Below are 24,962 nucleotides of genomic sequence, written 5' to 3'. Positions count from 1 at the left end.
GGATTAACCAAGTGAGCCACGCGGCGCCAGCCTCAGGGTTGTGGACATCTTAACCACCAGGATGAAGCCTAGCGTTAATGTTTGGTAGAATTCTCCAGGAAACCCTCACCAGCTGAGCCTGGAGATTTCTTTTGGAAGCTTTTTTTAATCCAAAATTCAATTTCTTTAATAGTTACAGGATTACTCAGATCAGGAAAGATTGGTAGTTTATGGTTTGCAAGGAATTGGCCCATTTACCTAATTTAATGTACATGGAGGCAGGCCTTTGTCCTTGTGATTAAGCTACGAGTTGGGACATCTTCATCCCCTTGTGAGAGGAACTGTCTGGATTTGAATCCTGGATCTGCTCTCATTTCCAGTGTCTTGCTAGTGCAGACCCTGGAAGGCAATGGATGATGGGTCAACTACTTAGCTGCCTACCCCCAACCCCCCCGCCAAGTAAAGGGGCTAGTGTGTGGCACAGCAGGTAAAGCTGGGGCATGCAATGCCAGCATCCCATTAGGGCACCAGTTTGAGTCCCAGCTGTTCCAGTCCAATCCAGGTCCTTGCTAATGCACCTGGAAAGCAGCAGAGAGTGGCCCAATTACTTGGGTCCCTGCACCCATGTGGGAGACCCTGAAGAACCTCCTGGCTCTTTGGCCATTGCAGCCATCTAGGGTGTGAACCACTGGATGGAAGATTTCCCTCCCTCCTTCTTTAAGTTTGCCTTTCAAATAAATGTCTTAAAAAAAAAAAAGGTTGGGGCTGGCGTTATGGCGTATTGGGTAAAGCTGCCACCTGTGACATCGGCATCCAATATGAGCAACAGCTGGAATCCCAGCTGCTCCACTTCTGATCTAGCTCCCTGCTAATGGCCTAGGAAAAGCAATAGAGGATGGCCCAAGTGTTTGGGCCCCTGCTACCAACATGGGAGACCTGGAAGAAGTCCTAGCTCCTGGCTTTGGCCTGGCCCAGTCGAAGCCATTGTAGCCATTTTGGGAGTGAACCAGTAAACTGAAGATCTTTTTCTGTCTCTCTCTCTCAACTCTGCCTTTCAAATAAAAGTTAAAAAAAAAAAAAAAAGTATTGGCCGGCTCACTAGGCTAATCCTCCGCCTGCGGCGCCAGCACCCCGGGTTCTAGTCCCAGTTGGGGCACCAGATTCTGTCCCGGTTGCTCCTCTTCCAATCCAGCTCTCTGCTGTGGCCCGGGAGTGCAGTGGAGGATGGCCCAGTGCTTGGGCCCCTGCACCCGCATGGGAGACCAGGAGGAAGAACCTGGCTCCTGGCTTCCGATCTGCGCAGTGTGCCGGTCGCAACGCGCCAGCCGTAGCAGCCACTTGGGGGGTGAACCAACGGAAAAGGAAGACCTTTCTCTGTCTCTCACTGTCCACTCTGCCTGTCAAAAAAAAAAAAAAGTATTTAGGTCCCTGCTTTGCATGTGGCAGACCCAGATTGATCTCCTGGCTCCAGGCTTCAACCTGACCCAGCCCCAGCAAATTAGACACTTGGGGAGTGAGCCAGTCAGTGGTTCACTCATGCTTGCAACATCCCATAAAAGAGAGCTCATGCTCTTTTTTTAAAAAAAATAAAAATAAAAAAATTAAAAAACCTGTCTTCTGTTCAGATTCTCCCTGAAACTATCTGATTGTTTTAATTATTTTATTTTAAAAAATTTACTTATTTATTCTAAACACAGAGTGAGAGAGATTGATCTTCCATCTTCTGGTTCACTCCCCCAAATGGCTGCTACTGCCAAGCTGGGCCAGGCTGAAGCCAGGAACCAGGAGCTTCATCCAGGTCTCCCATGCAGGTGCAGGGGCTCAAACACTTGGGCCATCTTCCCCTGCTTTCCCAGGCCATAAGTATAGAGCTGGATTGGAAGAGGAGCAGCTGGGACACAAACTGGTGCCTATATGGGATGCCAGTGCCGTAGGTGAAGGCTTAACCTACTATGCCACAGTACTGGCCCACTTGTTTTAATTTCTAAAAGTTCCACTTTGTCTTTTAACTCCATTTATTTCTTTTTGGGCCATCTTCTATTGCTTTCCCAGGCCATAGCAGAGAGCTGGATCAGAAGTGGAGCAGCAGGGACTCGAACCGGCACCCATATGCAATGCCAGCACTGCACATGGAGGCTTTACCTGCTATGCCACAGCGCCAGCCACTTAACTCCCATTTCACAGGTTCCCATTTCTTTTTTCCCTTTGGGTAGTTTTAAGTTTGTCGTGTGCTTCTTTGAAAACAGTAACCATGGGGGCGCTCTGGCATAGCAGGGTAAGCTACCTCCTACAACACTGCAAGCACCTCATACAGACACCAGTTCTTGTCCCAGCTGCTCCACTTCCAATCCAATTCCCTGCTGATGTGACTGGGAAAGCATCAGAAAATGACCCAAGTGCTTGGGCCCCTGCAATCAAGTGGGAGACCCAAAAGCAGTTCCTGGTTCCTAGCTTTAGTCTGGCCAAGCTCCAGCCATTGTGGCCATTTGGGGACTGAACCAATGGATGGAAGATCTCATAACTCTGCCTTTCAATAAATCTTATTTATTTGAAAGGCATAGTTACAGAGAGGCAGAGGCATAGGCAGAGAGAGAGAGAGAGAGAAAATGATCTTCTACCCACTGTTCACTCCCCAAATGGCCACAATGGATGGAGCTGGGCCAATTCAAAGCCAGGAGCTTCCTCCAGGTCCCCCATGCAGGTGCAGAGGCCCAAGGACATGGTCCATCTTCCACTCCTTTCCCAGGCCATAGCAGAGAGCTGGATAGAAAATGGAGCAGCCAGGACTCGAACTAGCACCCATATGCGATGCCAGTACTGCAGGTAGCAGCTTTATGCACTACGCCACAGCATCAGCCCCAATAAAACAATCTTTACAAAAATATAGTAACCATGATCATTTTATAGTGTTTTATAATTCAAGTACTGAAGTCTATGAAAATCCATTTGTGACCTTTTGGTTTTTGCTGGTTCTTCCCTACTATGCCTTAATTTCTTTTTCTTTTTCTTTTCTTTTATTTATTTATTTATTTTTTTTGACAGGCAGAGTGGATAGTGAGAGAGAGAGAGAAAGAGAAAGGTCTTCCTTTTGCCGTTGGTTCACCCTCCAATGGCCGCCACGGCTAGTGCGCTGCGGCCGAGCACCACGCTGATCCAAAGGCAGGAGCCAGGTGCTTATCCTGGTCTCCCATGGGGCACAGGGCCCAAGCACTTGGGCCATCCTCCACTGCACTCCCTGGCCACAGCAGAGAGCTGGCCTGGAAGAGGGGCAACCGGGAAAGAATCCAGCGCCCCGAATGGGACTAGAACCCGGTGTGCCAGTGCCGCTAGGTGGAGGATTAGCCTATTGAGCCACAGTGCCGGCCCTTAATTTCTTGTGTGCTTCAGAAATAAAATCCTATCTTTCAGGGGAAGAACACAGAAATACTTGAAGGGCCAGCACTGTGGCGCAGCAGGTTAACACCCTGGCCTGAAGCACTGGCATCCCATATGGGCACCAGATTGAGTCCTGGCTGCCCCTCTTCCGATCCAGCTCTCTGCTATGGCCTGGGAAAGCAGTAGAAGATGGCCAGAGGCCTTGGGCCCCTGCACCTGCGTGGGAGATCAGGAAGAAGCTTGTGGCTCCTGGCTTTGGAGAGGCACAGCTCCAGCTGTTGTGGCCATCTGGGGAGTGAACCAGCAGATGGAAGATCTCTCTCTCTCTGCCTCTCCTCTGTGTAACTCTTTCAAGTAAATAAATAAATCTTTTAAAAAAAATACTTGTAAAGGTAATTTTAAAAATTTCCTTCCTCCAGAAAATAATTTTAACTTAGTTTTTTTAGCAGACCTAGAGACACTAACAGTTCAGGGCTAAGGTTCATGTTCCAGGCCACAGATCCCTGGGACGGTTCGACATGCAATCCACTCTTCACTCTGAAAGGTTTGTTCCTTTCCCTGGGAAATACCTGCTACTACTGGATTCCTCTCTGGGCTCTGGGTTTTCACTTCTGTCTCATCCAACCCAGAGTAAGGTCTGATTTGCCAGAACCAAATGTATTCTTCATTTCTTTCTGGATTTTTGTGGTGTTTTTCTCGTGGCTGGTAATTTTTTTACTAAATTGCCAGTTTTTGGATGCCCTGAGAGATGTCTGTTATTTTTATCTGGGTGTTTTAGCTGTTTTCAGCAGGAAGGCTCAGCAAATAAGTCCACCATTACCAGCAGAGCTCCACTCCCACACTGAAGTGCTCAGAGCTTTGCCAGGTTATCACCCAGGCATCTCCAAGTGGCATCCTGCAAGCCTAGAAACACTCCTTTCTTTCCCGGTCTCCCCCAGCCTCCTCGAACCACCTGCTCCTTCCTACCTGATTTTCTTTGTGCTTTCATAACTCTCAACACCTCTCCTATACAGCAGTGTCGGTGGCTGCTGGGAGCATGGATCTGCAAGGGCCAGACCTTGTAATCTCGAACTGCAGTAAGTGGCAGAGTAGTGGTTGACAATGTGGCATCTGGGAGCTTAGCACTGTGGTGCAGGGGTAAAGGCACCGCCTGCAACACAGGCATCTCACATGGGTGCTGGTTTGAGTCCTCGTTGCTCCAGTTCCCACCCAGCTCTCTGCTAATCTGCCTGGGGACTCAGCAGAGAACGGCCCAAGCCCATGGGCCCCTCAACCACATGGGAGACCTGGATGGAATTCCAGGCTCCCGGCTTCAACCTGGCCCAGCCCTGGCCACTGCAGCCTTTTGGGGAGTGAACCAGTGGATGGATGCGCTCTCTCTCTCTCCTGCTCCCTAATTCTGCCTTTCAAATAAATAATAAATCTTTTTTTAAATAAAGATTAATTTATTCATTTGAAAGAGTTACAGAGAGGCGGGGGGGGGGGGGGGATTAAAGTCTTCCATCTGCTAGTTCACTGACCAAATGGCCACCATTGACAGAGCTGAGCTGATCTGAAGCCAGGAGCCAGGAGCTTCCTCTGGATTTCCCACGTGGGTGCAGGGGCCCAAGCACCTGGGCCATTTTGCACTTCCTTTCCAGGTGCATTAGCAGGGAGCCAGATAGGAAGTGGAGCAGCTAGGACCTGAATCGGCACCAATATGGGATGCTGGCACTGCAGGCAGCAGCTTTACCCATTACGCCACAGCACTGGCCACAATAATAAATCTTAAAAAGAACATGGCATCTGCAATCAGAATTGAATCCCAGTCCGGCCTACCAATGTGTGACCTGCACTTCTGTATGTTTCAGTTTTCGTTTTCTGTTTCACTGGGCTATGAGGATGAAACGAGATCACTCAGAGCTATGCCTGCTACATACAAAGTGCTTCTCAGTATTGGCTGGTTTTATTATTGAAGTAACAGTTCATGGCGCTTCTTCAGCACTCAAGTGCTGAGTTATCTGTGTGCTTTTACTAACACGATTTTCAAGTAGCTCTGGCTGTGAGCTGGTGAGGACTGGCCTGGCGCACTCTACCCATGACAGTCCTCACTCACTATTATTTCCTTGAACCCTTTGTGAACTGGGCGTCCTAACGCATTGGTTGTCTTTTCCCTCTCCCTGGGCCCTCCACTAAGCTTTGCAGGTAGGACAGTCCAGGGGCTAGACCACTGAACTGAGACGGGGGTGATTTCTCATCCCAGCCCTGTCACCGACTTGCTGTGGGACTTTGGGTAAACAATGTCATCTTACAGGACCCTTTCCACTGAGTCCAGTCTGCTGTTCTCTGAACCGTTCGGTCTGGCACAACACTCTCCTCTCCTACCGGTTCGGAATCAGTCTGTTCTCTCAGGCATCCCTCGAAAGTCATCTCTTCCAGAGTGGAGCCCTCCTCCCAGTGCTGCTGCGCCTCTCACAGCTGCCAACCAGCTGCTAGCACACTACTGTTTCTGCCACTGCTGATAGGATCCATTCATTTTATCTTTAGTGCAAATGCAAGCAAATCTGTTGTCTTAAATTAGTTTCCTAGGGAAGGTGTTGTAGGGGGGGAGTTAAACTGCTTCTTGGGAGGTCTGCACCTCAGAGTGCCTGGGATTAAGCCATACCTCTGCTTCTGATCCAGCTTCCTGCTAACCCTGGGGCGAGGGGATGATGGTGCAAGTATTTGAGTCCCAGCCACCCACGTGGGAAACCTGGACAGGGTTCCCAGCTCCTGATTTCAGCCTGGCCCAGAAAGCTGTAGACATTTGGGGGTGAACTGGAAGATGAAGATCTCCCTCTCTCTCTGCCCTTCAAATAAATAAATATTTTTAAAAAAATAGAAAGTTTCCCATTGGATAAATACACCAGAAGCTTTACCCAAAAGACCAAAGGAAGCTTTAAATTCCAAAACTTTAATTTAAATCAAGTAGTCTTTTCACTGGATAAACTCATACAGCAGGAACACGGGGTCAGAACAGAATTCACAAGCAGCATCAATGGCATGGTGTCAGCGTCACGTTGCATTTAACGACCATGACATTTTATTCCTCAAAAACAGACCCACCTGTGGGGCCGGCATTGTGGCTGAGCAGGTAAAGCTGCCACCTGGGACGCGAGCGTCCCACATCAGTTCCTGTCCCAGCTGTTGGGATCCTGTTCCTGATCCTGGGAAGTGGAGCAGGCTGCTAATGGCCTGGGGAAAAGAGAAGATGGCCCAAGTGTTTAGGACCCTGCCACCCAGATAAAGCTCCTGGCTCCTGGCTTCAGTCTGGCCCAGCACTGAACATTTCAGCCATCTGGGGAGTGAACAAGCAGATGGAATATTTCTCTGTCTCTCCTTCTTTTAAAATAAGTAAATAAATCTTTAAAAAAACATATAAACATCTGTGTATCATATCAAATGATAATCAACTGGAAAAATATATAAATATTTTAATTCTAAGCTTTTTAAAATCAAATACATATCCTGGCATATTCAATAAAAATTTTTTTGAATCTTCCATTATCTCACTTAATAAGTTGTTTTAATGTATTACCAGTATTTGAAAGTCACATGACCAGTTTCATTTAGTGAGTTGTGGTTTGTCAATGTTAGAATGAAGTGACCAGAATATGATGAAGGGGGGAAATCAAAGATCTAGTCCCAGACCTCTGCAGAACTGTGGCCCACAACAGAGGACTGGGGGAGGGGCTCAGAAGCAAAGGGCCACTTTGCCCATCGCTTGATTCTAACAGCAGTGATCTGCAGACCAGCCAGCCAAGGTGGATGAAGAGAATGAAGAAGCTGTTAATAGCTAATATGAACATCAGCAGCTAAAACAGTTACTTTAAGAAGAAAAGGTCAGGGGGCCTGCACTGTGGCCTAGCAGGTGAAGCCTCCATCTGTGGCAACAGCATCCCATCTGGGCACCGGTTTGTGCCCCGGCTGCTCCTCTTCCCATTCAGCTCTCTGCTACAGCCTGGGAAAGCAGTGGAAGATGGCCCATGTCCTTGGGCCCTTGCACCCACGTGGGAGACTGTAAGTGCTGGCTGTAGTGTCCCCTGATCTTATTTTTCATCTAGTCGACCGAAAAGAGGTGTTCGTTCCTCAAAGAGGATCTTTTAATTAATTCTGGACACTGGTCAGCGGGTCCTCCCACCCCACCCAAAACCAGCCAACCTTTAGCCCTGAGCACATGAATATGTGAGACCACAACATAAGAACAAGGTAAAGGATGAGATTCTAATTTGAAAGCATTGGAAGTTTCAGGCCAGGAGGAAGAGTTCGTAGCAGCACTGACTGGAGCTGCATCATCCTCCCCCGGCCCGGCCCCGCGTCCCAGGATGAAACGGCGTGGCCGGGTGCTGCACTGGCGTGAAGGCCAACTCTGTATGGAGGCAGAGCCCCGTCCCGGGAGGAAGCCCTGCACAGTCACCTCAGAAAGCACTGCTGCGTCACCGGAGGACCCGGGAGGATCCAGGCTCCGGTGCGGCTGGACGTCCCATCTTCACTGTTCCTGGGTCTCTGCCCAGGACACCTACACGCTGCCTGCTTTGACCTTAAAAACACTGAGAGACTCTGTTAGCAGCCAACAGACCGCTATGCTGGGAAAGTATTACCCTTTGAAATGGGGCTATATTTACAAATTTTATTATTTTTTATCCCAAAAATACATATAAATGAAAACCTGCTCTTCAAATGCAGGAAGTCCTTTGCCTATCATGTGGTATTACATTTTATCACAAAACCTTGTCATATGAAAATCAGTACGCAGCTCTTTAACGCACAATTTATATATATATATATTATATATACACACACATACACACTGTATGTAAGCAGTCAATACTTCTCTACTCACACGTATTCCTCTGGTGGGAAATCAGGAAATCGGGCATTCCTCTTGCTTTCCAGTCTCGGGAAGGCAGATACCACCTCTCTGAGTGACTTTTTAAAATGTGTAGAAACATGGAGGCTACACACCCTCCTTCAGAAATACATACACATTGTTAGAATAAAGCAAGGGCCCTGCCACATAAATGGCGTAAATTCTTTCTCAAAGAAGAAAAAACAAAGAGGTAACAATTGAATAAAAACACAAACCTGGAGAACAGAAAAGATGATCAAAATTGTTATGTACACGTTCCATGGGGAAATCAGGAATTCCCTCAAAGGAAATGGATCCACAACCCATTCCAGCCTCACATGTTCTTAAACCAGCACCCGCTGGTAGCAGCCATGATCTTCCTAGACAGTCCTACACTTAAGCAGGGGCCATGAAGCATTTGTTTGACAGCCAGGAATGAGGTCATGTGGTAGATTCCCACCCCCAAAAAACTAAGTGCAAAATAAACTTCTATGACTCAAGAGCTCAACCAGGTCAAAGCTTTGGTGCACATGGAGGCTGCTGTGATAACCAAAGCTCACTAAGAGTCACTGCTCAGGAACAGAAACACCTGGCCCACGAAGCTTCACCACTGTATAAATAAAGTACCTGTACAAAAAGAACAAGCTGAGATTCCCCTCTAGCCAAGGGTTTCATTTCCAAGGCAGCACCAACTAAAGCCACAACGCTTCTACCAAAACATGGTGTTTTAATCGGTGAGACTGTTCTGAAAACAAATGCCCACAGGCTTGTGGCTGAGGTGCCAGAGGAAAGTTCATCAAAACCCAAGTCAGTGTCCTTACACTTGAACATAAGCTGGCCAGCAACAGAGTAAAGACTTAAGGCAACAAGAGGCATTACGGAGTGCACCACAGTGCTCTCTGAGTCAATCCAAACGCCTTCCACGAAGGAAAAGGAGTCTTTTTAGCTTGGGTTGTTTCTTAGTTTGCTAGCTGTCGGAAACGGCTTCTTCCTCCTCCTCCTCATCCTCGTCTTCTTTCCTGTCTAGTTCAGAGGTATCCGATGACTCATGGAGCAAAACATACTCTCTGCTACTGAACCCAAATTTAAGTACATCCTTTTCCTTCAGTTCATAGTATCTCTGTGGCTCAATACGCTTGTTGTTCAAGAAGGTTCCATTGCCTGAGCCAAGGTCAATGATGTATGGCCTTACCCTTCGGCCAACTGTGCCATCAGCACGGGTGTATTCCACAAGCCTAGCAGAGAAAAGAAGAGAAACCCGTGAGGAAAATTTTGCCTCACATCATCCAGTCTCTCTAGAGCCCTTTGCTCACACTGCCCAGATGACGTAAATAACCTGGCTTGAACACGATTCAAGTTACAACTCCGGAAGATCAAGAAACCTAGGGAAAGGCAAGCATTGCACAGGGATATTGGGAGCACTTTAAATATGTAGGTACTTCAAAAAGTTCATGAGAAAATGAACTTTAAATGTATGAGTTTATTTTAGGGCAAAAACAATTTTGAAATCCACACATGGTTTTTTCATAATACGCATTTCCCATGTGTTATGAAACAAACTGTTTATATGCCAAATTCTTTTTCCACAAACTTTTTAAAGTGCCTTCCTAATAGTACCTAGTAGAAAAAAACATTTTCTGTTGTATAATGAATAAAATACTTTCACTGACACTTTAATATATTTCAGTTCCCATCCAAATAGTAAAACACAGTGGACTTGAACTTCAGAGGTACGGAGCTAGAAACTGCATTAGAGTTCTGCTATGGCAATCATTTATTAGGCTCTGCTGAGCTTCAGTCTTCTCATCTGTCAAATGGGGACATTAATACCTGACTTATCTTCCTCTCAGGATCATTTTAAAGTACAGATTACAGATGTACTATGCAAGCTGCAAGATCCAGAAGTGGCTAACAGTTAAGCCAGCCATTTTTATTATATTTAGCCATCTTGACAGCACATGGGGTGGGTGGACACCGAGGCTGAGGGAATGGCTTGTCATTGGGCAAGTATTTACTGAGGTACAGGCACAGGATTCAAAGTCTAGTCTCCTGACACAGGGTTCAATGCTCCTACAATCATAAGTGGCTATTCAAAGGACAGGTAGGTTTACAATGCTCCTTAAGACTAGCATTAGACACAGGGTATGGGTTCCCCGGACACATGAATGCAAATCTCAGTCATCCTAATGAGCTGAGCCCTTCCGCTTCTCCTGGCCCTTCCATTCTCCCTTCACCTGTATACCTACCGATACTGAAAGACGGCGTGCTGCTTGGAACACGACGGATGATCGATCGGAATGTCGGCGATGCGGCGGTGTCGCCCCAGAAGGTAAGCGCTCTGTCGATGGATGTACATGACGGGAAGTACCTCATCGTTTTTAAAGGGGTAGAGGCGCCACCGCTTTTTGGGGATACGTGCTTCTGGGGGCTCACTGTATTTAATAACGACACCCCGGAAGGTGTTGGTGTCCTCAAGAAGTGCTCCAGAAAGTTCGAAGCTTGGTTTTTCTTTAACAGGCACCACTTTTTCTTTCTTGCCAGCAGGCCGGGGACCCAGCTCCTGTGACTCATTACCACCTGCACTGACTTCATTCTTCTGGCGATGCTCACGACGCCTGGCGTTGTAGAACTCCCGCTCTTCTTCCTGAGCCTGCAGGGTCTGAAGGTCTCGGTCCCGTCCCTGAGCCTGTGCACTTCCAGGCCTCTCGGCGGAGCTCCTCCTTTGGCGTGAATGGCCCCGGTGTCTGTCTCGGTCACTGTTCCTAGATCTCCTGTGTTCCTGTTCCGATGATTCACGGTGCTGCCGATCCTCCCGTCCTCTCCGGGGATGATCCTCACGTTCCTAAAATTCAGATCCAGTAGATTAAAGACAGTCTGCAATCTGTGAACAACCTACATTCAAAAGATCATCTGGGATTTGGACTTTGGCATTAGAAGAAAATAACAAGGTTATTTGTAGTGGTTACAAAGACTACACTGCTACTCAGCTATGCCCCAGCAGCATAAGCCCATGGCCAGAGGCTTAAAAACAAAATATTTGGTATAGAAAGGAGAAGGAAAAATAACTCCCTTGCTTTCAAAACAAAGGTAACTACAGACAACCTTGCAGGAAAAAGAACACAGAAAACTTAACAGAGAGTTAAGTAGGCATGTAAAAGATATGTAAAGAAAACAGTTGGCTTGCTATTAAAACAAAATGAAAAATAATAATTTTTAAAAAAGATTTATTCATTAATTTGAAAGGCAGAGTTAGAGAGAGGCAGAGGCAGAGGCAAACAGAGAGATCTTCTATCTGCGGTCCACTCCCAAGATAGCCTCAATGGCCAGAGCTGGGCTGATCAGAAGCCAGGAGCCAGGAGCCTCTTCTGAGTCTCCCATGCAGGTGCAGGGGCCCAAGCATCTGGGCCATCCTTTCCTGCTTTCCCACGCTATAGCAGTGAGCTGGATCAGAAGTGGAGTAGCTGGAACTCAAACCAGCGCCCATACAGGATGCCAGCATTGCAGGTGGTGGTTTCACCTGCTATGCCACAGTGCTGGCCCCGAAAAATAATAATCTTAAAAGACCCTATTGGCCGGCGCCGTGGCTCAATAGGCTAATCCTCCGCCTAGCGGCGCCGGCACACCGGGTTCTAGTCCCGGTCAGGGTGCCGGATTCTGTCCCGGTTGCCCCTCTTCCAGGCCAGCTCTCTGCTGTGGCCAGGGAGTGCAGTGGAGGATGGCCGAGTGCTTGGGCCCTGCACCCCATGGGAGACCAGGAGAAGCACCTGGCTCCTGGCTTCGGATCAGCACGATGCGCTGGCTGCAGCACACCAGCCGCGGCGGCCATTGGAGGGTGAACCAACGGCAAAAAAAAAGGAAGACCTTTCTCTCTGTCTCTCTCACTCACTGTCCACTCTGTCAAAAAAAAAAAAAAAAAAGACCCTATTAACCAGTAACAAAAATTATTCAATAGCTAGGAATAAGCTTAAGAAAAATGAAAAACAAATAAGAACGAAACTACAAAAATTTACTGACATGTTTGAAGATCTGAAAAGATGCAGAAACGTATCATGGTTTGTTGATAAAGGCAGCACTGAAAATTAGCCAGGAAGATGTTTAAAACATATGCCACATGCTAATACATCAATATGAAAGCATAGCAGCAAGACAAACAATTCAACAGAAAAAGGGACCGAAGATATCAACAAGCAGTTTTCAAGAGTCTAATACATGACTATGTTTACCCTTACTAATAACTACAACCAACAGTACTCAAATAAATATGAATTTTCTTTTTAGAATAACAAAATTAAAAAGATCAATAGCTCGTGTCAAAAAGAAAGTACAGGAGAATGAATATTCCCAGTCACTACTAGGCAAGGATAAACTATATAGCCTATTGAGGGCAATCTGGCAGCACTTCATCAAAATTTCATCAACCAGGAATCCCAATTAAAGAAATCAATCCTACAGAAATACTAGCCAAAAGTAAGAGCACGATTTATATGAGCTTACTGCAATCTTATTATTATTATTTTGACAGGCAGAGTGGACAGTGAGAGAGACAGAGAGAAAGGTCTTCCTTTTGCCGTTGGTTGACCCTCCAATGGCCGCTGCAGCCGGCGGACCGCGCTGATGCAAAGGCAGGAGCCAGGTGCTTCTCCTGGTCTCCCATGCGGGTGCAGGGCCCAAGCACTTGGGCCATCCTCCACTGCACTCCCGGGCCACAGCAGAGAGCTGGCCTGGAAGAGGGGCAACCGGGACAGAATCCGGCACTCTGACCGGGACTGGAACCCGGTGTGCCAGCGCCACAAGGCGGAGGATTAGCCTATTGAGCTGCGGCGCCGGCCACTGCAATCTTATTTTAATAAAGACTGTAAACAACCTAATGTTCCTGCCATAGTTTGAACATGACTTGGTTCCTGAGCTAATGCGGATATTTAAACCCAAAGTCAAAACTTAACGGTATTGGGGTGGGGCGGGTGGATGCTTAACCAATTATGCTGTTTGGGAGGCAGCCCTAGTGGGAGGTCCCTAGGACACTAGGAGTTCTTGCAAAAGGATTTTTTTTTTCTTAAGATTTATTTACTTAATTGAAAGGCACAGTCACAGAGAGGCAGAGAGAGACAGAGAGTCTTCCATCCGCTGGTTCCACCCCCTTCCCCCCCGCAAACGGCCGCAATAGCCAGAGCTGGGTTGCTCAGAAGCTAGGAGCCAGGAGCTTCTTCTGGGTCTCCTATTTGGGTGCAAAGGCCCAAGCACTTAGGGCATCTTCCACTGTTTTCCCAGGCCATAGCAGAGAATTAGATTGGAAGTGGAGCTGCCAGGTCCTTGGGCCCCTGCCCCTACATGGGAGACCCAGAGGAAGCTCCTGGCTCCTGATCAGCCCAGCTCCGGCTATTACAGCCAACTGGGAGGTGAGCCAGTGGATGGAGGACCCCCCTATACCCCAGCAGATGGAAGATCTCTCTGCTTCTGCCTCTCTATCGTTCTGCCTTCAAATAAATAAATAGATCTTTAAAATAAAAAAAAAAAAAAAAACAGAATTACTACTTAAAGGTAAAAGCAATCCAAGTGTGCATCCACTGATGAAAGGATTACAAATGTGCTAGACCCATAAAATGCAGTATTCAGCCCTAAAAAAGGAAATCAACACATGCCACAACATGGACAATCTTGAGGACATTTTGCTAACTGAAATAAGTTAGACACAAAAGAACATCCTGCCTGATTCCATCCAGAGGAGGTACCCAGAGCAGCCAAATCCACAAACACAGAAAGTAGAATGGTGGTTTCCAGTGGCTAGGGAGAGATGAGAGTTGTTTAATGGGTACTGAGTTTCAGTTTTATAAGACAAAAAAAAGTTCTGGTGATAGATAGCAGTGAGTTGTACAACAATGTGAATACACCTACTGCTACTGAACTGTACACGTAAAATGGTTAACATAAAACGTTCTGTTATATATACTACACAATTGAAATCTTTCACAAATTAAGTGAGATAATGGATTTGTGGTTGTGTGCAAGACTGAGAGAGACTTTCTATCTGCTGGTTCACCCCCAAAAGGGCCACAACAGCAGGGGCTGGGCCAGGTCAAAGCCAGGAGACAGGAACTCCATTTGGGTCACCCACATGGATGGCGGGAACTCGAGTGCTAAAGCCATCATCTGCTGCTTTTTAGGACATTAGCAGAGAGCTAGATGGGAAGTGGAGTAGCCGGGGCTCAAACTGGCAAAGACGTGCCAAGCAGTAATTTCTTTTCTTTTCTTTTCTTTTCTTTTCTTTTCTTTTCTTTTCTTTTCTTTTCTTTCTTTCTTTTTTTTTTTTTTTTTTATTAGGCAGAGTTAGACAGTGAGAGAGACAGAGAAAGGTCTTCCCTCCATTGGTTCACCAACCAAATGGCTGCTACGGCCGGCACACTGCGCCGATCCAAAGCCAAGAGCCAAGTGCTTCTTCCCAGTCTCCCATGCAGGTGCAGGGGCCCAAGCACTTGAGCCATCCTTCATTGCCCTCCTGGGCCACAGCAGAGAGCTGGACCAGAAGAGGAGCAACTGGGACTAGAACCCGGCACCCATATGGGATGCCAGTGCAACAGGCAGAGAATTAACCAAGTGAGCTACGGTGCCAGCCCCCCAAGCAGCAATTTCACCCAGTGCACACAATGCCTGCCCACATGATTATGCTTTTAAAATAATTCTTATCTTCTGAAGCTATGTGCTAAAATATTTATAGATGAAATGTTATGTTTGGAACTGGCTTCAAAATAACCTTGGGGAGAAGAAGGTATAGACATTAAACAAGGTTTAATCTAAATGATGCATACATCATTTAGATGTTCATTAGACATGCTTGACATTTTCCACAAACAGTCAACAAAAAAGCTCAGATAACTGGGGCAAAGAACCAAAGTTTTTTTTTTTTTTTGTCTTCTAATATTTATTTATTTGAAAGTCAGAGGGGCCAGTGCCATGGCGCAGTAGGTTAATCTTCTGCTTGTGGCACCAGCATCCCATATGGGCACCGGTTCTGGTCCCAGATGCTCCTCTTCCAATCCAGCTCTCTGCTATGGCCTGGGAAAGCAGTAGAAGATGGCCCAGGTCCTTGGGCCCCTGCACCCACATGGGAGACCAGGAAGAAGTTCCTGGCTTCGGATTGGCACAGTTCCAGCCGTTGCGACCATTTGGGGAGTGAACCAATGGAAGGAAGACCTTTTGCTCTCTGTCTCTCCATCTCACTGTATGTAACTCCACCTATCAAATAAATATCTTTAAAAAAAAAAAAAAGAGAGAGAGAGAGAAAAGAAAGTCAGAGCTAGAGAGAGAGAGAGAGAGAGAGAGAGAGGGAGAAGCAGACAGAAAGATCTTCCATCTGCTGGTTTGCTCCCCAGACAGCCGAAATTGCCAGGGTTGGGCCAGTAGCTCCATGCAGGTCTCCTTCATGGGTAGCAGGGGCCCAAGAATTTGAATCATCTTCCGCTGCTTTTCCCAGATCTTTAGCAGGGAACTGGATTGGAAGCGGAACAGCTGGAACTCAAAAGGGCACTCATATGGGACACCGGTGTCAGGCTGGGGCTTCACCCGCTACAACACAATGCTGGCCCCTCAAACAGAACTTCTAATGATAAAAAAAAATCTATCTTTAGATTCAAGGAGCCAAATAGAATGTAAACTGGATAGTAGCAGGTAAAGGTGCTACCCACAATACTGGCATCCCATATGGGTGCTGGTTCATGTCCCAGCTGCTCCACTTCCCATCCAGCTCTCTACTAATGGCCTGGGAAAAGCAGAAGATATTCCAAGTACTTGGGCCCCTGATACCCACATGGGAGACCTAGAAGAAGCTCCTGGCTCCTGGCTTCAGCCTGGTCCAGCCCTGGCCATTGTGGTCTTCTGGGAAGTGAACCAGAGGATGGAGATCTCTCTCTCTCCCTAACTCTTTCAAATAAATAAATAAATCTTTAAAAAAAGGTGGGGGGGGGGGGGCAGCAGCCAAAAGAGCAAGCAATCATCAGGAGGCAAGGAGTGCAGGAAGGCGTGGCCATACTCAGCTCAAGTCCTCACTTGCCCAGACTTGAGGTCTAGAGTCAAGAGGGAGCCTTGCACACCATAAGAGCTGTCTTTCCTGGAAAGGGGTAGACAGGAAATCCTGAACAGTGGGGCCAAGCTCTCACCCCCAGGCCTTCTTCCTACCAGACCACAAGTCATGTGGGGGCCGGCTTGCTCAGTTTCTCCAGAGTCCCTAGCCTCGAAAGAGAAGCATCCAGAGGAAACCTCTGACACTCACTCCCACTCCTCCTACTCCAAAACATTCAGAAACTTGCCAGGACTCTATACCTTGAGTTCATCAAGATTAATCTCCTTACACTCTTTAGCCCTGATTAAGTCATTGCATGAAGCCATGGGTTCCCAGTCACCACCCCCTACCTCCCTTGTATTCTTGCATGTAATCCCCGTAAGGCTCTGTATGTCCACAATTCTGTCCCTAAATCCCACCCTTCTTCACTCCTGAAACCACTGTACTGTACTACGCCCTCTGGAACCGCAAGCTCAGCAGAACCTACATCCTCAACATTTCCTCCCACAGCTCCTTCCCTTCATTTCCTCTTTACCAGAACCTTCCCTCTGCCCGAAGAACAGTGCTCCTTGCAGCTCTCTCAAATAACAGCTGTTTCTGTCTCCCATCTTCCCCTAACACATACAACACACACACCGTTCCTGGGCCTGCACATAAGGAAGGTGTCCTTGTTTCTCATTGCCAATTCTAGAATATTTCCCAACACCTCCTTTCTACCTAAAAATCTCCAGCTCTGACTCTCACATCAGACCATTATCACCCACTATCTCACTGTTGCTAACATCTACTAACTCTAAATCATCTCCCCTCACTTCTTGCCCCTTTTACTTCTAGCTCAAGTCACTCCCTCCAACACTCCCAAGTGATTCAGTACCACACAGGTGACCTTTCCAACATGCTGACCTGTTCTTTGAGGTCCCCTCTTCTCACAATGTTATTTAGCTTCATTTCGCCTCAGTTACTCATTCTCTTGTAATACGCAGGCCTCTTAACTGGCACTAAATGCAACCACATTATGGTTTCAATTCCAAGGACCCCTCTTTCTGGCTACCATTTATCTTTCCAGCTCACACTTTACCCCAACTCCAATGATCCTCATTCCAATCCTTATCCTACTACCTTTGCACGAGTCTCAATGTTCCTTCCTAGATTAGTCCAGCAGGATGATCACTCCCTTGCACCCACATTCAAATCCCTTGCTCCTGTGCCATTCTGTGTACTCTCCTGGCAAAGCTACAACCAGCACCAAAAGAAACCACACACCATTCTGACTGTTCCCATTTCAGATGCATGATGCTAAGCCTACTTAGAATGCCCAGCAGGGGCTAGTGCAAAGCCACAGTGGGTAAAGCTGCCACCTGCAGTGCCAGCATCCCATATGGATGTTGATATAAAGTCCCAGCTGCTCCACTTCCAATCCAGCTCCCTGCTAACGGCCTGAGAAAGCAGCGGATGATGGCCCAAGTACTTGGCCCTCTGTACCCATGTGGGAGACCAGAAGAAGCTCCTGGCTTCAGCATGGCTCAGCCCTGGCTGTTGTAGCCATTTGGGGAGTGAACCAGTGGAGGGAAGGTCTTTCTCTCTCTCTCTGCCTCTCTGTAACTTTGCCTTTTATATAACAAACATTTTTTAAAAAGAAGAAAACAATGCCCAGCGGGGGCTGGTTTTGTGGTACAGCAAGTTAAGTCACCACCTGGGATATCAGCATCCAATATGGGTGCCAGTTCGAGTTCCGGGTGCTCCACTTCTGATCCAGCTCTCTGCTATGGCAAGGGAAAGCAGTAGAAGATGGCCCAAGTCCTTGGACCCCTGCATCTGCGTGGGAGACCCAGAGAAGCTCCTGGCTTCGGATTGGCCCAGCTCCGGCCACTGCGGCCATCTGGGGAGTGAACCAGAGGATGGAAGATCTCTCTCTGTTTCTGCCTCTCTGTAACTCTGCCTTTCAAACAAATAAATAAATCTTAAAAAAAAAAAAAAAAAAAAAACTTAGTCCAGTTATTTTTTATTTACATTTTTAAATTTATATAAATGGAACAAATTTCATGTATCTCATACATATAGTTTTCACAATATAATGACACTTCCCACCCCATCCTCCCTCCCTCACTCCCATCCTTCCTCCTACTTTCTTTCTTTTAATTTTTATGATAATATACTTTTTTTTCTTTGAGAACAAGTTTTATCACTAATTGAAGAATACCTAAGAAAACTAACAATGGAGTTGGGCACTTAGGCTTATCTAAAATTTACGACATAAGAATATCCTCCACTGAATACACTAAAACAAAATAAATCTTTGAGAACAAGTTTTAGTATTAACTCTCATAATACAACTCTTTGAGGATAGAAATCCTGCATGGGAAGTTAGTGCACAGTGACTACTGTTGTCAATTTAACAATTAACACTCTTATGTATGATGTCAGTGATCAATTGAGGTGCTTGACATGAGCTGCCTATGCTATGAAAGCCTTTTGAATTCACAGACTCCTTCAATATTTAGACAAGGCCATAAGCAAAGTCTAAGTTCTCTTCTCCCTTCAGAGAAAAGTACATCTTTCTTTGATGACCACTTCTTTCCACTGGGGTCTCACCCACAGAGGTCCTTCATGTAGGACCCTTTTTGCCAGTGTCTTGGCTTTTCATGCCTGAAATGCTCTTGTGGGCTTTTCAGCCAGACCAGAACGCCTTAAGGGCTGATTCTGAGGTTAGAGTACTACTTTAAGCAACTGTCTTTCTATGAGTCTGCTGCATGGATTGGTTCCCATGTTGGAGGATTTTTAATTCTATTATTATCACCAAACAATCCTATGTGTTTCACTGTAACACTTAATCCTATCTTATGATCACTTTAACACTTAAAATGCTTTCTTTACCACCCCACTTATGGGGATTTGGCATCCCATGGCAAGTTATTAAACTGTACCCTCCTAACCAGTCCACCCCTCCTCCCACCACTGGGTCACTCGGACCAGCAGGGGAATATGCTCTTCTCCACCCCATTTCTTCACTTCTCTTTGCAGTAAACTACCTTGAAAGAGTTATTTTGTTGTTGTTTTAAATAGGTACCAAGTCCTCTCCTCTTGAACCCCTCCAATTAGGTTTCACTCTTACTGCTCCAATAAAATTGCCGGTCAAGATCACCAATTACCCCCACACTGCTAAATCCAATGACTAATTTTTGGTCTTCACTTAAACTTAACTGTCAGCAGCATCTACCAGAGTTGATCATTTTGTTCACAATATATTTTCTTCTTAAGGCTTCAGTTACTAGATTCTGGTTTTTTTTTTGTTTTGTTTTGTTTTGTTTTACAGGCAGAGTGGACAGTGAGAGAGAGACAGAGAGAAAGGTCTTCCTTTTGCTGTTGGTTCACCCTCCAATGGCCAGCACACCGCGCTGATCCGAAGCCAAGAGCCAGAGGCTTCTCCTGGTCTCCCATGGGGTGCACGGCCCAAGGACTTGGGCCATCCTCCACTGCACTCCTGGGCCACAGCAGAGAGCTGGCCTGGAAGAGGGGCAACTGGGACAGAATCCGGCACCCTGACCAGGACTAGAACCCGGTGTGCTGGCGCCGCTAGGCGGAGGATTAGCCTGTTGAGCCATGGTGCTGGCAGTTACTAGATTCTTTTGCTTTTCTTTCTTTCTACTCTGCTGATACAGTCTCTGCAATTTCTTCCCAACAGATGCCACTAGATTCAGACCTTGGTCTGCCCATGTTGTTTCCTAACATTTCCTTTGTAATCTCATCTGATACTAACACTTTACATATACCTATATGCAGGTGACTCCCAAATGCTTATCTCCAGCCCAGATGTCTCTTCTGAATTCCACTGTTCATGTCAACACTTCCACTTGGATATCTAAAGGCATTTCAAACTTAACATTACATAACTACAGTAGTCATGACTGTGTGGTATTGGCAGAATGGCAGACATATGGAAAAAAGAAGAAAATAGAGAATCCAGTAACAGACCCACACACATATACTCAGCCAATTTTTTTTTAAACAAAGATGCAAAAGCAATTCAATGAAGGAAAGACAACCATTTCAACAAATATGTTAAAGCCAAGAACACATTCACAGGACACAAATTAACCTCGACCTAAGTCTTATAGTTTACTATTTTTAAAAATATTTGGGCCGGTGCCTTGGCTCACTTGGTTAATCCTCCACCTGCAGCGCCAGCATCCCATATGGGCACCGGGTTCTAGTCCCGGTTGTTCCTCTTCCAATCTAGCTCTCTGCTGTGGCCCGGAAGGGCAGTGAAGGATGGCCCAAGTGCTTGGGACCCTGCACCCGCATGGGAGACCAGGAAGAAGCTCCTGGCTTCAGATCGATGCAGCACCAGCCATGGCGGCCATTTGGGGGACGAACCAATGGAAGGAAGACCTTTCTCTCTGTCTATAACTCTACCTGTCAAATAAATTATACACACACACACACACATATATATATGAAAGGCAGAGAGAGAGAGAAAGAGGGAAGGAGGGAAGGAGGGAAGGAGGGAGGGAGGGAAGGAGAGAAGGAGGAGGAAGGAAGAGGCACAAGAAATAGCTTCCATCTGCTGGTTCAATCCTCAAATGCCTGCAACAGCCAGGGCTGTACCAGTCAGAAGCCAGGAGCCAGGAACACCATCTGAGTCTCTTATACCAGTGGCAGGAACTAAGTACTTGGGCCATCAACCACTGCCTTCCCAGGGACATCACTAGAAAGCTGGATCACACGCAGAGTAGCCAGAACTCAAACTGGCATCCTAGTATGAGACACTGGTGTTGCAAGGGGCAGTTTAACCTGCTGTGCCACATGCTGGTGTCACTCTTACACCTTATATTAAAACAAACTGAAAACAGATCATGGACTGGAGGAGAAAGCCTGAATGCCAAGGCACAATTCCTAAGAGGAAAAATGGATAAACTGTACTTCATCAAAACTAAAAACTTCTGCTCTGAGAAAAACCCTGCTAAGTGAGTAAAAAAATAGGCTATCGACTTGGAGAAAATATCTCCAAATCACACACCCAAAAAAGGACTAGTATCCATAGAATACAAAGCACTCTTAAAGCCTCAACAGTAAAAGAGCAGATCTGACTAGAAAACAGGCAAAGGGCATGAAGGACACTTCATGTAGGAGGTTATTTGCACACACAGATGGCAACAAGCACATTAAAATATGCTTAGCACCACTGACCATTATTGAAACACAAATAAAAATCTCAATGACATATCACTACACACCTATTAGAATGGCTAAAAGAAAAAACAGTGACAACACCAAATGCTGGTGAAGACATGGAGCAACTGGATCACTCATACACTGCTGGTGGAGGTGCAAAACGGTACCACTGGGTGGGGCCAGTGCTGTGGTACAGAGGGTTAAGCTGTCTCCTGAGACAGCGGCACCCCATATGGGCACCAGTTTGATTACCAGCTGCTCCACTTCCAATCCAGCTCCCTGCTAATGCCCCTGGGAAAGCACAGGAAGGCTGCCCAAGTGCTTGGGCCCCCGCACCCACAAGGGAGACTTGGATGAAGCTCCTGGCTTCGGCCTGGCCAAGCCCTGGCCATTGCAGCCATTAGGGGAGACCACCAGCTGATGAAGCTCACGCTCTCTGCCTCTCCCTCTGTAACTCTTTCAAATAAATAAATAAACCCTAAAAAAAAAAAAAAAAAAAAAAAAAAAGGTGCAGCCCCTACTGTAGACTATATGGTGCCAACTAACATGAATGTGTCTAAACCCCAAACTCCACTACCTCAGAATGTAATCACCTTTGGAGATGAACCCTTCAAAGAGATGATTAAGTTAAGGTAAGGGTAAGACTCTGAAAGATTATGTGAGAACAGCATGAGAAGGTAACTTACCACCTGCAAGCCAAAAAGCAGGTCCCTACCCCCACACAGGTGAAACTAAACCTGACACCTTATTTGACACCTTATTCTTCAAATTCTAGACTTCAGAATAACGAGAAAATAAGTTTCTAACATTTAAGCGACCTAGTCTGTATTTCGTTATGGCAGTCCTAGCAAACGAACACAGCCACTATGGAAAAGAAACAATTTCTTTAAAAATTAAACATGCAACTACTATACTATACTATATACTATACTCCTGGGCATTTATCCCAAAGAAATGAAATCTTATGTTCACATAAAACCTGTCCACAAATGTTTATACAGCAGTTTTATGTGTAAGAGTCAAAAACTGGAAACCTAGATGTTCTTTAATAGACAAACAGCTAAACTAATACTACAGATACCACTCAAGAAGAAGGAATGAACTGATCAATGCAACAACCTAAATGCCAAAGAACTTTGCTGAGTGAAAAAAGCCAGTCCCAAAGGTTACATGGTGTGTGATGCCGCTTATGTAACTTTTTTTTTTTTTTTGACAGGCAGGACAGTAAGAGAGACAGAGAGAAAGGTCTTCTTTTGCCGTTGGTTCACCCTCTAATGGCCGCTACACCGCGCTGATCCGAAAGCAGGAACCAGGTGCTTCTCCTGGTCTCCCATGCGGGTGCAGGGCCCAAGCACTTGGGCCATCCTCCACTGCACTCCCGGGCCACAGCAGAGAGCTGGCCTGGAAGAGGGGCAACCAGGACAGAATCCGTGGCCCTGACCGGGACTAGAACCCGGTGTACCGGGCGCCGCAGGCGGAGGATTAGCCAAGTGAGCCGTGACGCCGGCCTGTAACATTCTTGACACATGACAAAATTAAGCCAACAGATTAAAAGTTGCCAGGACTTATGGAAGGGAGAAGGTGGGAAAGAAGTGGGTGTGCTATAACAGGACAACATGCCATGTCCAGGTGGCAGGGAAAACGTTTTGTAACTTATGCCAATATTTTCTGATTGTGATATTGTGACTACACTTCTGTACCATGCTTCCATTGGGAGAAACACCTGTCTTTATTAAATCTGATCTAAATCAGTAATTATCTCAAAATAAAAAAGCTTAAGAAAACCAGCAGAAATTTACCAACAACCAAAACAAACTCACACACTCAGTTTTCAGAAAAGCCCGCTGCAGGTGTAGGTGCTGTCTCTGTGGGTGTGCTTCTGGCTGGCTGTTTCCCTGGCTGCGGTGGCAGGAAGAGGCGCTGGCCTAAGACCCCACCTCAACACACCCCAGCCCACTTACCTGCTTCACTTTGACTGCCGAGTGGTGAGGACTCCGACTTCTCTTGCTCCGAGGAGACTTGCTTCTTCTCCCCGAGGACTTGTTTTTCTTTTTGGCTGGAGACCTTTCAGGGCATGGTACACACAGGATTTTATCTCAGTTTCCCTTCCCCCACATAAGCTAGCTTCTGGTATGGGGCTTACCTACTAACACAAACACATTTGTGAAAGACTGCTGATCACACCAAAGGAGCCGGGGGGCTTCCCTTTCCTCACCTACTCTCCCGCCTACGCCGCTGCCTCGGATCCTCCTCACCCAGGGAACACGGCTCTCCATCCCCTACCCTTTGAAGACTCTCCTGTCCAGGTCTGTCCCTTGGCTGTTCGCCCACCACCATGCAGAAGTCACTCTCATCACCACAATTCACGGCAGGCCCTGTAGCTCCACCTCCTCCCCGGCCCACCTCATCGCTACCATCCTCCTCCTCCTCCACACTCCAACGACAGGCCTTTTTTTTTTTTCTTCCCAGTTTCTACCACGATCACGACTTCTAGCTCACGTTCCTTGCACGTTTCCTCGGCGGCCAGATCACTCAGGTCTCTGCTCAAACGGCACCTCTTTCAAAGAGTTCTATCCCCGCTTCCTTCCAGTCTCTCACAATCACCTTACTGGGCCGACCTAGCCCTGAGACCTGTTGCCATCGGAAACTGTTTTGTTTGCTTGTTGGCAGTCTTCCTGGGGCTCAACCTCGTCCAATTTCACGAAAGACTCACCCGTGTGGCCCAGGTCCCTAGTGCACTCTTTAGTACCCTATAGGCATTCAGTAAAAGTACGCTGAACGATGAACAAACAGTGCGCCTAGCAGATCGCTTATACTCGCGTAGGGTGGATAAGGGCGAAGACAACGCCCGCACTCCCTGCGCGGGCAGACGGGGGGAAAATCTTTCAACTTAACGGACGATGAGTGCTAGCCGCTGGGCCACGCGCTCCGCGAAGTGCTGGCGACACACGAACGAGGGGGCGAGGCCCTGACCCACAGGCATCAGCTCGACCCCAGCTGTCACGCAAGTAACCAGCACCGGAGCATACACGCCTTAACCCGAGCGCGACCCGGCCACTCCCACCGCCTCCCGCTGCTGGGCTCGGCATTCAGAACCCACTTCTGACGCCGGCCCTGTGCTCTTTTCTCAATGAGTCGGACCCAAGGTCCACCCCGGCTGTTCTCTGCTTACCGGCTCTCTCCCCGGGCTCTGCTCCCGCGGTGGCCAGGGCGGCCCGGCTCGCCGGCCGGCGGGGACGGAGTAGCGCCGAGGTCCGGCCGGCGGGGGGCGGGCGGCTCGGCTTCCGGGCTGAGGCGCTCCTGCTTCACCACCACCGCCGCCGCCGCCGCCGCCACGTCCCCCTCCCGGTGCCTCCGCCGGCTCCGCCGCTCCCGCTCGCTCTTCACCTCTTTCATTCTGCGACTCGGGTCGGGCAAAAGAAAAGAGGTCCGTTGAGCCACTCTCTCCGAAGGAAATGACGAGCTTGACCTCTGGACTTCCGCTTCCGGGGTGTGAGCTCTCCCAGCAACCCTCGC

At 47.3% G+C, this 24,962-nt stretch overlaps 1 protein-coding gene across 1 annotated transcript; it reads right to left on the bottom strand.

Annotated features, from left to right (window-relative positions):
- Positions 1 to 7,988: 7,988 nt before the first annotated feature.
- SNIP1 (Smad nuclear interacting protein 1) lies at positions 7,989 to 24,930 on the bottom strand. The gene is made up of 4 exons (XM_002720662.6): positions 24,619 to 24,930; positions 23,408 to 23,510; positions 10,468 to 11,063; positions 7,989 to 9,456 (listed from the first exon to the last, which is right to left on the bottom strand). Exons 1-4 carry the CDS (start codon positions 24,840 to 24,842, stop codon positions 9,189 to 9,191), a joined length of 1,191 nt encoding a protein of 396 aa, XP_002720708.4. The 5' UTR covers positions 24,843 to 24,930; the 3' UTR covers positions 7,989 to 9,188.
- Between the last annotated feature and the right edge of the window lie 32 nt (positions 24,931 to 24,962).

This window comes from Oryctolagus cuniculus, chromosome 7 (assembly GCF_051225735.1).
Source record: "Oryctolagus cuniculus isolate XC-2025 breed Fujian yellow rabbit chromosome 7, ASM5122573v1, whole genome shotgun sequence".
NCBI lineage: Eukaryota > Metazoa > Chordata > Mammalia > Lagomorpha > Leporidae > Oryctolagus > Oryctolagus cuniculus.
Note: the sequence above shows the minus strand (reverse complement) of the source record. Positions and strands in the feature narration are given on the sequence as shown.